We start from the raw sequence: 19,914 nt of genomic DNA on the forward strand, positions 1-19,914 counted from the left end.
CAAACAAGTAACTTTCCTGTGTAACCAAGGGGCAGGGTTTGGGTAAAGTTGGGGGGTTTATGGGAAATGAACAAGCCTCAAATGGCCACTAGAGGAACTCCAGTTTTTGGTATCTCTGCCTCATTTTTCAGCCACTGAGGTTGCTGCCTGGTTAAGTCAAAAAAAGAGCTAAAAATTGAGCCAAAAAACTTCAGTTTAATACTTGTGATTTCTTTTATTAAGCCAACACTATTTCATCCATTAAACTACTCACTGCACCAACCACCACAATTTATATTTCTCCAACAAAAGTAGCATTCCAACACCATCACTATTACAAAAATTACATTATGCTCTGTCCTCTAAAATGCAACCACTAATGAAAATAATCCTAACATGTAAATTCTGGAAAAGTATGATAGTTTCATGAAGCCATAACAGTATATTCAGCCATCAAATCAAAATAATACAGATACAGTAAAAGATATCTAGGTGCAAAACAATGTTCATCACTACAGTACTAATAATTTAACTATCAAAAGGTCTTCTAAAAGGTAAAGATTTCAGACAGTAGGAGTGGGTGAAGGTTAACTGAGTGATATTTACAACATCCCATGTTTTCAGTCCACCAACCTGAGCCACAAGATTTTTAAAAGGCCACGTAAAAAAATTCAATGCCCAAGCAGATATGTGACTATGTACATAAAATACAGTTTTTATACTTGCAATAGGCATCTGTTTGCGTGGGGAAGTGCATCTGCTGGTGCCTTTACATGATTTTATTGCTGAAGATGTGTGAAAGCAACACAAAGGCACACAGTGAATAAAGTGAATGCTTTCTATGTGAATGAAAAGGCAAATGTGTGCTTTAAAGAGCTACTATATACAACAACTGACAACGATTTATGGAATGATTTTCAGGATTTTGACTACTGTGTTTGAGTTGGATCAGTGTTCTCATCTACCAATGAATATTATCATATTTACACACAGGTTTTCTAGGTGAGTACACAAAAACTGTAATGAATATAAACAAATGGTACAACAGCAATTCTTTCCATTCACATAACATTGAGCAGTCCATCAGCAGTACTTCAGTCTGTTTTTAGTAACAAAGACTCCACCCTGTCAGAAATATGTTGAAAGAATCTCATTATGCCTGATATATATGATGTAAAATCAGGTATAATATAAATGTGAATAATAAAGTGCTGCTAACGGGTAATTCTCCTCTAATTATGCATTTAAACATATGATTCAGCAGTAATTGACAGCAACTTGGGAATTTACCTAAGCTGCACAGGTAAGTTAAGTAAAATAGATGACCAAAAGAGAGTTTGAGCTACTCAATACTGCAGAATTCAGAAATAAAAGCAAAAACACAGACCTTGCAGAAACACAGACCATAATGAAGTTGTTCTGAATGTTTGACCCAAGAAAGATGAAAGCGGTTTTTGAACAACGAAAGACAGACATTCATTTTAGGCCACAGTTTTTCTTTTTCTTTCCTTTTGTTTTTATGAAAAAACGTTTGTTTGTCACTGAATAACAGCATGTAACACTCGAATGCATGACAGCTCTGAAGCCAATTCACCAGACTATGTTAGCTCAGGAGGTAATCTCACCACAAAGATACAGAGAGAGAAGATCCTACACCGAGAGAGAAGAAGCTCTCTGTCTGGATCAGGTTAGTCTAACCTGAAGCTGTACCAAAGGCTGAAAGACTGATGGTTGTATTAGACAGGCACTTAAACGGACACATTTTCTGGGTTTTGTGGGGCAGACTTTTGGTTTTGTGGCTGCTGATTGCGAGTGGGCACTTATGTCATGGATGGATGATTTATGTATTCAACATTACTGCCAAGTTTAGCTCTCTGGTAGTGATCTGTGTAGATACTGTTCCCTATTTCCAATTTCTTCATTTGAACTTTGAAAAAGGAATGGTGTAAAAAGATAAATAAATACAGGAATGGAGAATAAATTTTGGTTCTTTTTGCATATTTATCTAGATATCATTTCCTCATGAGCAAAAATATTGTACAAAAAAATACATTGTTCTATAGTTTTCTACCAACAAAGAGTAAAAAGAGTAGTAGTTACATATATGTATAATTTGTGAAGAGTTGTTGCTAATTTAAATTTCATCATGCAAAAATTAACATTCTCATCATCTCACACCCAAATATCACAGTTTTTGTATGCAGTAACGTTCTCGGTAAAAGACACATAAATAACTTATTACTTTTCAGCAGAGTATTGGGACTTTTTTCTAAGGGCAGTGCCCCATCTGGTGGAGTGACATAGTCAAGTTGTACAGCATCAACAGTGCCAGAGTGTACAGTAACACAGCAATACAGTATGATCATTTAAAAAAGACATTTTTTGCACAGTGAACTTAAGCTACAGCGCTCTTTAACCAGATAGTCGCAAAAAAATCACTGTAACAGGTGACAGAACAGCACATATCAGTAAAATATTTAGTGAGGGGGAAAAAAAGATGTTAAAAGAGGCCAGTTGATTGCAGACTCGGCTTTTCCTTCTGTAAAAATATCTTTAAAAATATTAAAACCTTCCCCACCATCTAATCTCTCATCTGTATATTTTCTGCCAGGCGACGCGGTGCCCATCGAGTTCTCGTTTCTATGTGTGACATGAAAGCAGCAGCAGAAGACGTCGTGGCAGAGCAAATCACACAGGTCTGTTCTGTTTGGTGATGAGGACACCTGAAATGTGGTGACAGTGTGAAGAATATACTATTAGTGTATCCGTCTACTTCTAGTCAGCAGACTCTTCTTTGCTGTTGATCTGAGAAAGAGTTTGTTGGAAAGTTCAGTCCCAGACGCTCAGAGCTGCGAATCGGCTCCCAGGCTGTTGAGCTCCTCCGGTGTGTGCTTCTCTGCCATGGCAGCAGTCTGACGGAAGCCGGCCGCGATATCATCAAATGTCCGGCCCTTGGTCTCTGGCACTTTGAAGTAAGTGAAGATGAAGAATATGACCAGTAGCACAGTGAAGATGACAAAGACGTAGGGACCGCACGCGCTCTGCGAAGAGACACAAGAAGCAAAACAAAAGATATTAGATTGATCAACTTATTTCTTAATACTTGGAAGCAATTCATCTTTCACAATTCTGTTTTGTATCTTGAACTCAGTATCATACATAAGCACTGATTGATTGAATTTGAACGTGACTAAAATATCAACAAAATACACTTTAACAATAACGAAACAAAGGAGGAGTTGCTACAAACACAGACTTAAAGGTAAACTCATTTGATCCTACCTCAATATACAATATACATGTATAATTACATACAGTTATATAAGTCTACACACAAATTTCAAGCATAAAAATCCTAATAACCATAAAGCTAAATGTTGGGTTTAACTGTGCCTGTCTGTAGAACGAATAAAATGTTTTGCTTAAAAAGGGCCCAACTCATATCTCAAATCTGGCTACAAAGTATGTGTTTCATTTACAGTGACAGACTCTGGGTATAAAATGAGGAAGTCATCATAAAGAAGAACCTAGTTCAGCTTTACTATTTGACACAACCGGTCCAATAAATTAAGTCAGTAACAAATGCAAGAGCCTATGTTTTTGTGATAGTTATGTGCTTTTACTCACCGCACCATACTGGAAGCCCATTCCCACTATAAAGTTTGCAGTCCAGTTGGAAAAACCAGCGACAGCAATGGCTGAAGGCCTGGGTCCCTGTGAGAACAACTCTGCCACGATGAACCAAGGGATGGGACCCGGCCCGATCTCAAAGAATGCCACGAAGGCAAAAATGGCTACAATGCTTACATAAGACATCCATTTGAGTTGCTCCTGCAAAAATACAAGAGGAAAGTTTTTGAAAGTTGCACGTCAAAGTCATAAATCAGGTGACACTGAAGTGTGCCTTTGTCAGGAATACACCTACCAGCAGAGCCATAGCAATAGTCATGAGGATGGCTGATCCAGCCATTCCCAGCAGCCCCAGTAGGTGCAAAGACCTGCGTCCTGCTCGTTCTACGACAAACAGCTACAAACACAAAGAAATGAGGAGAAAGGTCAGTGTACCATATACATGCTTTGTATCACAAATCTGATTACAAGGGACCAGAATAATTTTTGAATTGTGCTTTGGTAGAACACAATCTGATGTTTTTGACACCTATAATGCTATTTTGTGTACTGCTGTACTCACCGACACCACAGTGAAAGCTGTATTAACCACACCGGCTCCAATGGTCGCATAAACGGGCTGCTCAACTCCAGCTTTCGCAAAGATACTAGTGGAGTAGTAGAAAACCTAAAAACAAACAAGTTGACATGTAGGTTGGTTCAGGATATCACCTCCTGATATCAACTTCACAATTTCAGTGGCAGTCTTTAGAGGGAATAATCTGAATGACATGTAGGTCTTGAAACTTACAGCGTTAATACCAGACAGCTGCTGGGAGAGCTGCAGCATGACAGCAATGAGCAGGGGCTGACGGTAGAGGGGCGAGCGGAAAAGCTCCAGGATGGTCACCTTCTTCTCCCTCATCATCTGCCGGCTCTCCTCCTTCATTTCCTGCATGTCAGCACTCACATCAGTGGTGCCCCGGAGCTTCTTCAGCACTGAAACATGTAAGAAAAAAAAGAACAGATGATTTAAAATGAACTTATGTTTACACATATGCCGGCTTGTATGACTTGTATGTATGTGCTCACCGCATTTGGCCTTGTTCTCTTCGTTCTTGTTGATGAGCAGGAATCGGGGGCTCTCTGGGCAGAGAGGCAGCAGGACGCACTGTATCACAGCAGGGATGAAGAGGAAAGCCAGGAGGAGAGGCCACAAGTTCTCGTTTCCCATGATCACTTCCAATCCAAATATCTAAAACCCACACAGACACTAATGAACCACCTGCATAGCTCCTAGCAACCACCAGTAGAAACAATTTATCACAGGATAAGACATATCACAAGACAACGAATGCCACAAATACATATTCACCAACCTGTGCAATGAGGATTCCAATGACAATGCCCAGCTGGTGTAGCGTGCCCAGGGCTCCTCGTAGGGCTGTTGGGGAAATTTCACCCACATACATGGGCACGAAACCTGTGGAGAGGCCACAGTACAGCCCAACCACAAAACGGCCAACGATGAGCATTTCCCACGACTTTGCCATCTTTGAAAAACCCATCAGAACGGCCGAGATAAAAGCCAGAATATTGGCCATGAGCATAGAGTTCCTCCTGTAGACATCAAAGAACAAGATACAATTTAGACAAATTAAATGCAGACAGGCTCTCAGCAAAGGACTAACATGCTGTTTAATACTAGCAGTGACTCAGTATGTTGTTTACCTTCCCAAGCGGTTAACAAAGAGTCCTACTGAGAATGAACCAAAGATGCCACCGACAGAGAAGACAGAAACAGCGATGGACCACACAGCTGTCAGGGAGTTTTTGGGAATGGGCTCATTGTAACGGTGATACCACGTTTGATTGATGAAGTTCTCAATAACCTAAGAAAGACACATTTCATTGTTACTTTTGTTTCCAAGGATTACAAACAGGATAAAATCTATCATACAGAATCATTTAACACATCCACAAGTCCCACTGTTGTCATAGTTGTAATGTGATCATTCCATGTCTGCATCAGATCACACGCTTGAGATTTTCCTCTTCTGAACCCTGCCACATAGCTGAAATGCCACTTTACAGCCAGCTGATGGCAGCACTGTATAATCACCAGCATTTCCTGGCCACCAGGAAGTTTATCAGACTCGGGTGTCAGGTTTCACATCCCCTCCCTTCACTGTGTCACCACATCCCAGACAACTTTGTTGACAAACACACCCAGGAGTGCGGGTGACGGTGCTTAAAAAGCAATGCCTGCTTCTGTTTCTGTGTGTCACGCTGACACCTCTGGCATGATTCAAGAAGGTCACTACCCAGTCCACAACCACCAGTATACTTCTACTGCAACCAAAATCTAAGTCTGGATCATCTGGATCATGTGCCTTTGAGCTTGTGCAGCACATTTTTTGAGGCACTCTGCAGTTAATCTAGTCCCGGAGATCGTGATGTACTAGAGATCAGTGACGGCATGTGGAAAAAAACAAACAAACTCTGAGATGTCCTTATTAGCAGTTATGAATAGGAGGCTTTGGCTTGTCAAGGGCTTTTCTGTAGTGGAGGGATACATATTAAATGACACTCTGACACTGTTAACACAGAGCCTGGGTCACATCCACTATCAACTTACACTCACAAGACCTTGTTGGTGATAAGTATGTATGGTATCATATACTGTACTGTCCCCCTGGCCTTCATCCCATCACGTCTGCCCTTTAAAAAGAACACGTTCACAGAGTTTATGCAAGCAGAGATCGAACATAAATAAGTACTTTACTTAAGTGCTGTAGTTTAGCAAAGCTGATGGAAAAGAGCAAAAGTGTGAGGAGAAAAGTATGTATTTACACATGATCTCCATCAGCTTTTACGTTCATATGAAGCTGGTTGCACACAGTTGTTTACTTATGCATTCAGAATTACAGAGCAACAGTCTCTCATTTGGTAGTAAGACATTTTAAGGTAAGACCTTATTCACTGTCTTAAAAGGAGATGTACTATGCAATGTCATCTCTTTTTGGTTTTTTCATTACATTCGCAAGTCAAAGACCAACACAGTATAACTTTTTTTCCTTTATCCTTGGATTAATAAACAAATATCTTAATAAACTGCTGCTTTTTTAAAATTCCTCTGAAACGTTGTATTCCAGTTCTGTTTCAAGCACGGTTGTGTTTGTATTACCAGCTTTATTAGCTCTCCTATTTCACTGGTCCATGAAATAGGACACCATGACACCATCAGGGAAGGTACTGTTCCCTAAAAGGGGGCGTGGCCAGCCTATCTGCTTTTAAAGCTACAGACACTAAAACACAAAACCTGTGGAACAGAAATAAAAACCAGAGGTAAACTGGTATGAACTAGGTATGAGCTGAAGAGTGAAAGGCACATCCTGGGCACAGGTGAATCTTAAATTAAGTTGCAAGGCTCCCGATTTGATCTCTACCAACTCCTAAAGGAAAGCATCTGGCTCATTAGGCTCCTAAATGCTCAAACAACTGTCAACTAACTTTGTTTTGAAATTTGTGCTGGACCGTGTAGTTTTTCTGTGGGTTTTTGAAGCTTCATCACTGCCTGCATTAACAGTTTGATCTGAAAAACCAAAGAAAGAGCTCTGCAAAACTAAAAGCAAACTCCAGGTTTAAGTAATGAAACAGTGTTTTCAACTCTACAAACAACATCTTATACATGTTTTTCCACTGCCATCTTTTAATGGTTACTTTAAAACTCTCACTAACTGTAACTTGTTAGCAACAAATTACAAGGTGGCCCTTGAAAAGTTACATAATTGGTTCTTGTTCTCTAATCTCAATAGGCTACACAATCCAAACCACCAGCTGGCCTAAAATACACATTGTGAAAACTGTCTATTCATACTGACTGGCCTTCAGCCTTGGTGATGAAACTGGTTGGGGACCAGGCTGTCAAGGTAAGCAATGTATTCAGCACGCAATATAATACTGAAAAATACTGAAAAAGGCAACAATAATATAGTTTCTCTTGTTTTAAGACCTTTCTAATTAAAAAGCACTAAAATAGATGTGAACTACATAGTTATATTGTTTCAAAAGGAGAAATCTTTAAAGAAAAGTGAAGCACCCTCCCTCCTGCAATACATCCAATGAGCCTACATTCAAGTGTTGATCAGGCAAACATTCAATGGCTGGAGCACAGCACAGCCTGAACAAGGCCCTTGAAAAGGCGTATCTAATCAGAGACACTCCAACACAGTACAAGGCTTTAGGTGACACGCTGTAGGTGATTATATGATGATGAACACGTGTTGCTAATAGTGTATAGAAAGATTTGAATACTATTAGCAACAATTTGTGACATTTTATTCTTGAAAATAACATAAAACTGTGTGCAGGTCTAGAACACTTTTTAGCAAATAAGGACAAGCTTGCGTCTGTCAGAGTCAATCAACAGAAGATGAACTCAGGCAAATTTTCAGCTAAAATCCTTCACCCAGCTTCTTAGTTGTGACGATTTAACACATTTTATAGTTTATGCGCTTTAATTATTTTTCTTTTACATATTTTAGACCACATTAATATCATGATAACCTAATATGATAATCAGACTCTTAGTTTTATTTCACGTCACACTTTTATTAATATTAAAGGAATTTAGTGGACTGAAAGCTTCTCTAATTGAAAAGGGTCCTTCATATCAAGGTTGAGCATAACAGAGAACAGCTCAGTTTAGGAGGGTCTGTCTGGGCCTCCTTCCTAGTACCTCTGTGTGGGTCAAAGATAACATAAAAGGAGTGGAGCTCTAGCCTGTCTGGAGACACACCTATTACCTGCAGAGAGTAGTCTGAGTAGTCATAGGGTGTGTTCAGACCAACGCAAACTGAGCTGACAGTAGTTCTCACACGCAATGCGACACAGGCATTCCTTAGGAAATGAATGTCTTTGCTGTACCTTCCTGTTAATAAATCGACTGTCTGACTTAGTCTTCTGGGGGGCTTTGGAACATTGTTTTGTGATCTCTTTTTGTTACGGGGATAAGTCACCGTCTGCCTCCTAAATTTAATTTCTAAATTTCATTCTCAAGCATTTGCCAGCTGGCTTCTGGTCAAAAGAGGTCCATGTTTGGGCATAGACACTCTCTGTTGCTCTCTGTTGATCCAGATGTCCTTGGACCCATTAGGCCTAAATTCAGCTATTATTACCTCACCTCTTAACCTACACCCTCCCTTTTCTGCGATGTTCTTCAAGGCAGCGAGTGAATTAACAGCCAACTGTGGAACAAAGTTGGATAGCTGGAAAGCACTTGATTGGCTTGATTGATTTCTGCAGACCCAGAGATTCTGGAAGTTTTTTGGAAACCCTGGTTATTTTATGGTTATTCTGAAGGCTGTACTTTGTGTTCCTTCGTCTGATATGACAATAAACACTGAACGAACACCTGTTGAAACCAAAAACTTTCAATTTGAACCTTTATGACAACAGCCTCTTGTTCATGCCTCACTCTCCTTTAGCTTTTTGTAATAAGACAGTTTACAGCTCACCTCCTGGGGGGCGTTGATAACACCTGTGTTGTAGCCAAACTGCAGGGAGCCAATCACCGCAGTTCCAACACTCATCAACAATGGAAGCGTTATTTGCTGAAAGAGAACAGGGAAAATATTGTCAGTAAAGATACCAGTCTGACCAGTTAATCACATTTTGCCATGTGTCCATGAGCTGGCACAGAAAATCCCACAGATCTCAGTTTACTGACCAAGAATGGAATTGATGACAAGTACATTTTCCACCCTGATGTAGTTATTATAATGTTTAATGAACACACTGTTAAGATTTCCTGAAATATTTTAAAGACACTTAATATACTGCTACAGTACATAAAACTGTGAATATGGAGCATAAAAGATGTTCATTCCAAACAGACAAACAGAGAAAAAAGAGAAATCCACCGTCGAGCTGTAACTATGTCTGTTGAAGACATTACTAACAGACTGAGATGAATAATGGATCATACAAATATTTTTAGGTCTGAGGGGGGTCACAGGTTTGTCCTTTCAAAAGCTTTCCAGATTTCTGAGTAAAGCTGCCTTGTGAAAAACGTCCAGGTCAGACTCAGGTCTACTGATCTTATTGTCTGTGCTCTTATTCCTGTTATTACAGAGTTCATTTTTAGCTTGATCTCACCAGAGCCCAGTAGATTAGAAGAATACCAAGAAGTTAACAAACCAGTGCATGGTATGTCGCTCTCAGTTTCCAGTTCGCAGACAGGGAAGCAAACGCCTCGAGCTACTGTCCACCAACACTAGGGCTGCCACGATTAGTCGACTAGTCACGATTACGTCGACACTGATTTAATAGTCGACGCGTCATTTGAAGCTTTGTAAGATCCCAAAAGACGCAGGAATAAGTAGTAGGATTTAAGAGTGTAATAACGGACTGAAAAAGAAGATGGCAGCACTGCATGTACAAGGATGCCAGCTGCCGTTAAACCCCAAAGAAGAAGAAGCAGCTGTGTCCCAGAATTCATAGCGCAGCCCAGCTCAGTTTCCAACAATGGCGGCAGCTAGTTAGTTTTAATATTACTCTTATTATTCTTTCTGGGTCACAAAATAAACGTTTAGCATTTTTTCAGGCGAGAATGTAGCTGTGTAAACCTCAAATATCGGCTCAGTTTATCAGGACACCACATATTTTCAGAGACGTCTGTTACCCACTAGCTCGATAGCTAGCCGGGGGCAAGGCTCACTAGAGCCCGTGAGAACACCGGACTCCCAGCAAATCGTTTTCAAACCCACTGCCGTCTTTCGCTACTCAGGTTAAACATGATATATAAGTCACTTAGATAACTTAAAAATGTTATTGTTTGGCTTTTTTTGTTGTATTTTATTTGTGCCTGAGTAAATCGGTTTGGCTGAGATTAAAGTTATAGTTTTTACACAGCTGAATAAACATCAAGCAGACAGCTGATTATCAGATGCTCGAGAATATACCCCGGTGTCCTGTTATATTTTAGATAGCAAGGAGTTTATTAAACTTTACCGAAACAATCTGCAAATTTCATTAAAATTTAATAAACTATCATCTTGTCTTTATTTTTAGTTAGCACATACCTTAAACACTTAAAGCTGTAAGCTAATGATAGTTATATAAGAGCAGATGCATGCTGGTGCAATAAGCTGTACGTTGTACGTCCAATGGATGCATGATCTGATTAGTCGACTAATCGCAAAAATAATCGGTGACTAGTCGACTATCAAAATAATCGTTTGTGGCAGCCCTAACCAACACTGACCCCTTTTATCATTTCTGCGTCAGCTAACTGTGCATATGACCACCTCTGAGTGCTAGTTTTCTGAAAACATCGGTTAAACTGTATACCTTAACATTGCATTTTCTTATTTATCTCAAAAGGCTTCACATACTCAAGATTAAACTTCGATTAAATCCAGTGTTGCTTACTATTCCAATCCTTCATTTCCTTAAAACCAGTCATCTTGTTGATGATTAATGTTTTTTTTTTCCTACCCCGCGTGATTCATGCCAAATCCTTTGGTACAGTGATTCATAACAGATACCTTCCTTGTATTTTGGCAACAAAGGATCTGACCTTTATGAGAGTAGATGTCACCTCAAAGTGTCATTGTTTTAACTTGAGTATCCTGAAGAAACCTAGTTTTAGTTTGAAGTATTTTTATATTCAAACCCACCGAACTGATTAAGAGATGACACAAATCAAGGATCTCTCCTTCGCTTAGCTATTACATTTTTTAATAATCTCAACTCCACCTTGAAACACCAGCAGAAAGAGTTTCCAATGGCCATTCAAGTCTAAGAAGTCAAGCTCGTAAAATGAACAAACATGAGGTAAAAAGGAGGTGAAAAATCACCTTGTCTAAAGGTTGTTAAAGTCTTTAACATGGAGCAGTGCAGAATGACATTTGTTCCTAATTTCACGGCCAGCGAATTTTCAAAGCTAATCAGGTAGAAAATTTGAAATACATTTCACATTGCTCTTACCAAGAACTTTTATGAGGAAACCATAATAATGTGCCATTGTCCACATCTCAGTGATGTTCTACAACATTCCGATCTGGTGACCGAAAATCAATCGTGGTTTCGTGACTAACATTTCAGATTACTTCTATTCTTATCACTCTGGTGGTGGCCATCAGAAGACTGTGAATTATGGCCAAAAAGGAAAGCACATAACCAACAACACTCAGATAAGCTGTGGCATTTAAAGGTGAATGAATAGGGGCCCAAGAGTTGCCAAGAAAAGATTTCCTCATGATTGCGCCATCAGTCACCTGAACTGCTAACACAAGGCTGATTGGTTCCATTGATTTGTGTTGTTGAGCGAAATGCCTCAGAACTGAGATTCTTCTGATAAGCCTATGTTTTTGGTTTCATATCATAGCTGCCCAATTTCATTTAACTTCAGCCTGCTGAAGCCTTGTATTTCTCTTGGCTGGTATAAGTGTAACCTCACATGGCCTGCCTGTCTGCTCATTCATACATTATTCTTACACTCACTGTTTAAATAATCCTCTCTGATTAATAATCCCCTTCCTTAAAGTCGTTCTTCTCTTTCCGCTTGCAAAAGCTTAGGTTTAAACAGCAGGTGACCAGAGATAATCTGCTTACAACTTAGGTGATCATATCCTGCCACCAAGTAGATATTGTTTCCTAGAAAGTTGATTCTGTTCATCTAGACGTTGTGAGAGGAAGGAATGTTTACTCACTCATCCAAGTGACTGATGAGTTACGAAATGTCTTTTCTTCTGAAAGTGCAACATCCAGATCAACCGAATCGACTTCCTGGAATTTCCTTGCTTGAATGACTGAGCATGCATCAAGATCAGAGAAAATTTGGTTTAAAAGGGGGATGAAGAGAAAGATGGCACCAAGATTGAGTATAACATTGATCATCTTTAACTGTCACTTATGCAAAGATACTTGACTTGAAAAGCAGAGAATAGTTCTCCTGAATTAAATCTTTTTGATATAGAAATATTTATCAAATTGAAGTTGCAGAAGTTTGTGATTACTTAATGAGCTCTTTTTTTGGCTTTTTTGCATCTTAGCATCTTTGTGGGTCATAAAATCAAAACAGATTGGTAAAAGAAGCTTTCAGTAGTTATTCCAGCCTAATTTCACAATATTTTCCAATGACAAACATTTTTAAAGGAACAAAAAAAAACAAAAAAAAACAAGAAAACAGCCCAACAGGTTTCTTTTTAAAAAAACAAAACATTCCTCATAAAGGATTTGAAAGGACTGCGCCTGTAATCAGCTCTGTAATGCCGCAGGTATTTAAACACAGGTATTCTTTGTGTTGTAGGCAGCTTGGTTACATCTAAAACTGTTTTTTATGCTCCTCCAGAGCAGGAAGAAGAAAAAAGTCTGTGTGTGTTTTGAGAGGCGGTAACTTAAGCTCTGCTCAAAGCAAAGAAGAAAAGAAAAAAATGAGGGCTTGGCTGAAGTCATTTACAGACCAGCCTACGCCTCTGAGCCAATAGCAGATCCTCTCGGGAGCATGTCTAGAGAGGGTCACTAGGTTCATACATGTGTGTATAAACATAGATATACACGCTCTTTTCAACACTGTGGGCAAATGAGCAGACCAATCATGACTGATGTCTCTCAGTTACAGCTACAAAAAAGACAAGAGGCAATTCAGTGACCTACCAGCTGTTTTTTACTCTAAACAGCTAAATCTTGACTGGCCCCTTTGGGGAAAGTCATGCTTTGAGTTTGTTTATGTCCCCTTTTGGGAACAGCTGCAATTATCTGCAAAAAAATGTAGAGCTGCAACAAAAAAGTAGGGAGAGCAGCATGTGTCCAAGTGAAATTGAAAACTTCTCTGTAACATCTTTACCTTCAGCTTATAGGTGTTTCTGTGCAAGCCAGCCATTTTTATCCAAACATATACTTGACATCATTTTATCATGCTGGAAATTAAAAAGTAGGTATTTGTTCAATAAAACTGATTAATTGGCTTAGCCCAAAATGACTGATGCAAGTTTCAGTTAAATCTCTTATAGGTGAGATCACTTGCACATAGGAACGAGAAGAGCAGTATAATGGATGACTTTCTCAAAGAGGAAACAATGAAGTCACATCCGAAACAACTCTACTCTATGTTTAGAACCTCAGTGGTGATGGCTCCTCTGCTCTTGCTTCAGCTCTCCAACTTCAACATAATATTACCGTATTGTGTGTGTATAACCTCTTTTTAAGTTTTGTGGATATTCTACATGGTTATGCTGAGGATATGTCGGCCAATTTCCACTGGAAATGCCTTTTGGTTAAACTGTCAGCAAGGAATTTGCATTTGCAATGTTAAATTTTTATATATAACTTTAATGCACATAAAAAAAACAGCTGCTTGTTTTTAAGTGAAAATACATTGATGGGGTTTTTTTTGCACTAATAAAGTTGAGGAGTTGTAAAGTATTTTGTCTAGTGTCAATTATATCGTCAGTTATATCATTATTGCAAATTTTCAAATGTAGATCGTGATAAATATTTTTGGTCATATTGCCCTGCTCTACTGCATACCACAGCGTTTAACAGTCGGCTCTAATTACAGGAATTCACACTCTGGGGCGGTGCTACCACGAATATTCAAAAGCAATTCCAAAGAACTGTAAAAGAAAATGTAGAAAAGATAATACTGTGTCTGTGACATTAACAGAAGACAGACAGAACTTAACATGCACTTTTCAGATATAGATGAAAAAGTTTTGAGTTTACAAGTATGCCATTAAATGCTTATAAATCTTTTTTTTTAACTTTCAAAAGTATAAAAAGAAGGAATCTTACAAAGAAAACACAAAACATGGATCCTGGGGTCAAAGTATCATTACTTTCCTCCTCCCACACCCTTAAATATGGTCTAGATGTATGCAAATGTTCTCTCTTTGCATGGACAAAGTAAAGCAGCCAAATGCATGTGCAGTGAGGAAAAACCTGCCGAGTCATGGCTGTGTTTATGGTAGCCCTGGTTGCTTAGCAGCCCTTAGCTTGCTGCTCTTCCTGAGTGTAAACAGACAGACATCAGAGCTCATAAAGAATTACTAAAACAAACTGCTGAAATGGAAAAGCACAAAATGTGGATTTGAGCAAATATTAGCACATTAGCAGCTCCCATTCAACCATGCTGCTCCTTTTCTTAGCCCCTAGAAAACCTTTAGGCACTTTCACTGTATAAACGTCTAAAAGACATAATGATTTGTTCCCCAAATTAGGATCTATGCAACCACACAACAACAACAACAACATCCAGAACCTTCTAAAAAGTTGAAATTCAACAGACATGAATCATGACATTGAATCTTCACTTCCTACAACTATTTTTTAAACAATATAGTGTCTCTTTGTTCAGTTAAGCATCTAATCTGCTTAAACACAAAAAGCCAAAGGAGGAAAAGGAAACTTGAGCTCTGATAAACAAAACCAGCTGACATGAGGGTGACGTAAAACTTTGAAACCGCAGGGCGTTGTGATAAAATAAATATTTAAAGAAAATCTAGGGTTTGGCCACAAAATAGTGTCAACAGGAAATCTAACAGTGCTGCAAAAACCACTGAAGCAACGAGGTAACTGTTTACAGCTATTGTAGCTGCAACAACTATAAAAATAATACTAACCAGTTCTATATAGTGCTAAAGAAGAAGACCTTTTACAGATACAAGAAAGTTAGCGATCAAAATATGCGTTCTGCAGAAGCAATTATTTATCATAAACATATCACACTATTTTTTAAATAGTGCATCGTTACTTATTGACCTAGTTACAAGATACTGAACTAAAAGTACATTTCCCTTTTATATGTAGAAGTGTAAATATGCAGAAGTGTAAACTCAAATCAGACGGAATTTCTTCAGAAGCAGGTATGTGTGTGCCGAATATGAGGAGATAATTTCACTTAAAAAAAACCCAACAGAAGTCTGAAGCCCTGAGCATTTGTTTTAAAAAAACGGGGCCATCGGAAAAAAGTCCATCTAGGCAGTTGTAACATTTTACTCCCTGCCAAAACTCAATAAGGTGTTTTGTACACTGCTGAATCTGTAACTCATCACAGCCACACTCCAAGAGGTTTCTCTCTCGTCAGTACGTGCTAGAGTCATGGTTTGGTTTACACACCTACCATCACGTCCCTCCACCACTCCAGGTCACCGCTGCAGTCTCAGCTTACACTGCTGTAGGGAACCCAATATGTGCCCTCCTCCTAAAGTCACCTGACTGAAACAGCACATCGTGCTCTGTGAGCACTGTTTCCAAATAAATTCCATGCTTCTTATAAGGAGAAAAAGTAAAAATACACCCTTGACATTATAATCTGGACCTCACAGCCCAGACACTATAGCAGACACAGATGCTTGCACTGTATTTATTATGGTATGTAAACTCCAAAGTAGTTTCATTCTATGCATGTTATGCAATTAATAACACATGACATAAATACTGCAATAATGACAGTTTAGCTTAGCAGATCCTAATATGGAGTATACTCTACTGTTGTTGTTTCTGTTACAGTTGTTGTCATGTGAGATATTAGTCACCTACATGTTTGTCCTGTGACCCTTTACTGTCATCCTTAAAGAAATTGTTTACCTCTAAATGCTGTATACACTTAAAGTAAACAACATTTCAAGAGTGCCCGTTAATGCCTTATCTACCAGTACCAATGAAATTTCTGCCAAGCTCAAGTGAGATCAGATAAAAATGTATTTATAGCTGTGCTCTATGCTTGGGAATGTTAGTCTCACCATTGAAAGCTGTACACTAATAATGTGTATGTGGTCCTTTATTTACTATACCATCTTAAGTTGGATGTCAGCTGTTAAATGCAAAATAAACACCAGGAGACACGAGTCAAAGTTTAAATAACTGTTCACATGTTCCAAAGACTAAGCATCATTGTCAGCATCAGTATATTTAAAAGAAGGAATAAGCAAATAGGTAGAATAGTAATTACAATAAATACACAAATATTGATGCTGGATGGGTATTAATGATATAATTCTTAGACAAAGAAATAAAAGTGTATTTCTGGGCAGTAAATACTGCATAATTTAGTCCTATATCTTTTTAACCTGCATAAATAAATGAATACAACAGACAGTTTGTGCTGTTTCTGCTGGACAGTCAGAGGTGACACCAGACAATTAAAGGTCAGACATAAAAGTAATGCCCTTGGTCAGATCTGATTTGTTAAATAGAGCTGATCCCAGTGGAAAAATGATGTCAAAAGAAACCCAAAGGTACACTGTATTTCAACAGTAATTTGCAGAGTGACCAGAGGTGGGAGTGATGCAGTACAGTGAGCACTAATGAAGTGAATTAAACATGAACTCCTGCTTCCCTGTTCATCTCAATTAAACCCCCCCTGGATCTCTTAATCCCTAGTTTTACAGTAAAGCCTCATTATGCCCCATTAATACATGGCTGACAGTTACATTATAAGACATACTGAAGAGAAGTAGTCACGCAGATGAAAGTTAATCTACTGGACTGTCTTAAAGACAGCAGGAACTGGGTATTGCCTGAAAGGCTGAGGACGTAGAGGAATCAATCGAGTGCAATTAAGTCTGTACAATGTGAGGCTGTTTTTTGGCACTGGAGTCCCAATCAAAATACCTGCTGTTATGTTAAGGCTGTCAGGAATTTGAAATTTTAAAGGGCCTCTCATTTAAACCAGAGCAGCCATATACTTGTTCCCAAACAGCATTGCATTCTTTGTAGAGAGAAATAAAAAGGCTGGGGAGACTTTTCAGTTCAAAACAAACCTGTCATTCAGGATTTTTTTCTCTAGATGACGATGATGGCAGGAAAACCAACATATTTCATGTGCTTTAGTTGCCAGCTTAACCAAAATTTGATTTAAGATAAGAGTAAAACTGAATCAAGATTTTAAGAAAGGAGATAAAATGAAGTTGTGTAAGTTGGAACTACAAACCACAAATTCACAATCAATGACAAAGTCCAATGTGCGAAATCAACAGGACCACACCGAGTACTTATAACTCTTTCTACAGTTGGTTATTTCTGTAAACAGTCCAACGCAATGCTAAGCCAGGCATGAAAATCCTGAGCACGAGCTATCGATAAGCCCACATGTGCACAACTACAGTGCTGGAAGTAACAAATCGCAAAGATGACGTGAAAAGCGTCTGTGAGGAGAAAGCTCCAAGCTTCACAACCCTGGAGTTGGCAACTGTGTATTCCCTTGGTGAGCTCCCACTCTCTCTGGAAATCTGATGTGTTCATGTCACAGTGGAAAGTGGGAACAGTGAGAACTTTTCCCATCATGTCAACTGCAACCCATCCAGCTGATAGGCCACAATAGCACGAAGCAAGCAGTGGAAAAAAAGCATGAAGATATGAACAAACAGCTAAGGAAACATTTTCTGACCACCATGTCAGACTGAGCTGCCCCGGTGCAGCTCCACTGGGTTTAAATGGGCTTATATCAATGAGAAAGTAGGAGGGGGAAGAAGAGTGAAGTCCTTTGCCTACGTGCCTCACTGTGTTGCATGCAAATGGTGACCAAAAAGCCACACGAGGACAGAGACAAGGTTATCAGGCGGCAGATAAGTCCGGCTTACTTCCTGAACAATGAGCATCACAGTCTATAACGAAAACTGAGTGATACCTTTAGATTGTCTAATCACCAGTCTGAAATCCAAAAACATGAGCTGATAATTGATTAGGCAATTAGTAGATACTGACAATAGTTAGATTTCATCACTCATGTCACCAATCTGGACAAGTTGAGCAAAAGTACCCAAAATGTGCTTGTTAGTTTTTTGCTTTTAATCAGTGTAAACTGAAGATGGAGCAAGTCTGAAATCAGCATATGACTGTCTGAGAACGGATCTTGCATATTTGGTCCTTTTTATCCAAAAAGCAATGACTTGATACCTACATACACTTTTTAAAATTTGACAGGTTGTAAAAAATGAAACTGTACAACAGCATGATAATTAGTGAGAGAAAATAATTCACACATCTGGATACATGAATAATAATGTGTAAATTATATGTAATATTCAGCTGACAGGATTGTTGATTACACAGTTGTTGTTTGACTTTATATTACATGTTAGATTTTTATTTTTATAACATTAATATCGTTATTATTATTATTATAGCCTCAAGTATCTTGATGCATTCTCAATCATCCAGGAAAGTAAATCTCCAAAAAGTTGATTCTGTTCATCTAGACGTAGCGTTTTGTGGGAGAAACGTTTCGTCACTCATCCAAGTGACTTAAGTGACTTCCCAGCCCAATGTTCCTTCAGTGGGCTGGTTTCAATCATTATGCAAATGTACTGTTTATAAGATTGGGGAAACCTGCAGTCAGCTGAGACTGAAGAAGTCACTTGGATGAGTGACGAAACGTTTCTCCCACAAAACGCTACGTCCAGATGAACAGAATCAACTTTTTGGAGATAGCCTCAAGTAGCAACGGCTAAATTGATTCAAGACCTAGAGCACATGGCATATTGACATGAATTATTTTTTGCTTTGAGATTATTTTGCTATCACTTTTTCTGCTGTAAACGTTTTAATGTATAATGTCCATGTATGTGTATATATGTATTTCAAGTAGGCTTTTTACAGGAATAGACTCCCTAAGCTACAGACTGCAGTGACAAATAGTGCATCACAACTGCACACACACGTATGAACGGCTGACACATGGCAGTGCCTCTCATCTTGTTTCAAGGAAGAATTCAATCATAAAAAATCCCCTATTAAAATTATGGCATCAAATACTGAATCATAATCCACATTTTGTGCGGGTACCTAAAGAAATACTTTATATTAAATATTAATCAACTTTGACTTTAAGTTCAGGAACAATATCATGATATTGATATTTGTAGTAAAACAAAGTTGTTTCCTGGGGTGTAAGACACTGCCAAGCCTTTACTTTGGAATGCTTTTTTCTTTGTTCCCGTTGGAAAATTTTGCAGTATAGTGTTACGTGGATTGGGGTTTTTCCTCCATATACAAAAACTGACACAACCCGGGGAGCTTTTGACCTTCCACTAAAGGAAAATTACCAGAAGCATGATTTTTTTTTATCAGCTCTTTTACAAGTGTATAATTGTCTTGTAGTTACTGGGACAGAAAGACACAATAAAAGAGTGTAAGGAGAGTATGATCTTCCATTTATGCTTTTTTGCATTTACAAAGTGACAAAGTGAGGGAGTTGCAAAAGTTAAAAAGCTTCATTCAGATAAAATACCATATTTCAAATGACACCTCTTGGCACAAATATTTTAGGCCCTAACACACACACACACACACACACACACACACACACACACACACAAA

General features: G+C 38.7%; 1 protein-coding gene across 1 annotated transcript in view; it reads right to left on the bottom strand.

Annotated features, from left to right (window-relative positions):
* Positions 1-1,488: 1,488 nt before the first annotated feature.
* Positions 1,489-19,914, bottom strand: part of slc2a1b (solute carrier family 2 member 1b) — a 19,540-nt gene continuing 1,114 nt past the window's right edge. The window contains exons 2-10 of the mRNA XM_005917928.3: positions 9,108-9,203; positions 5,320-5,480; positions 4,968-5,208; positions 4,681-4,843; positions 4,400-4,587; positions 4,172-4,276; positions 3,905-4,006; positions 3,607-3,810; positions 1,489-3,020 (exon numbers count right to left, since the gene is read on the bottom strand). Coding sequence (XP_005917990.1) covers positions 2,823-3,020; positions 3,607-3,810; positions 3,905-4,006; positions 4,172-4,276; positions 4,400-4,587; positions 4,681-4,843; positions 4,968-5,208; positions 5,320-5,480; positions 9,108-9,203 — 1,458 coding nt within the window. The 3' untranslated portion in view covers positions 1,489-2,822. The remainder of the gene's footprint in view (positions 3,021-3,606; positions 3,811-3,904; positions 4,007-4,171; positions 4,277-4,399; positions 4,588-4,680; positions 4,844-4,967; positions 5,209-5,319; positions 5,481-9,107; positions 9,204-19,914) is intronic.

The sequence above is a fragment of the Haplochromis burtoni genome, unplaced genomic scaffold (genome assembly GCF_018398535.1).
Source record: "Haplochromis burtoni strain Fernald_Lab_line unplaced genomic scaffold, NCSU_Asbu1 Contig_26, whole genome shotgun sequence".
NCBI lineage: Eukaryota > Metazoa > Chordata > Actinopteri > Cichliformes > Cichlidae > Haplochromis > Haplochromis burtoni.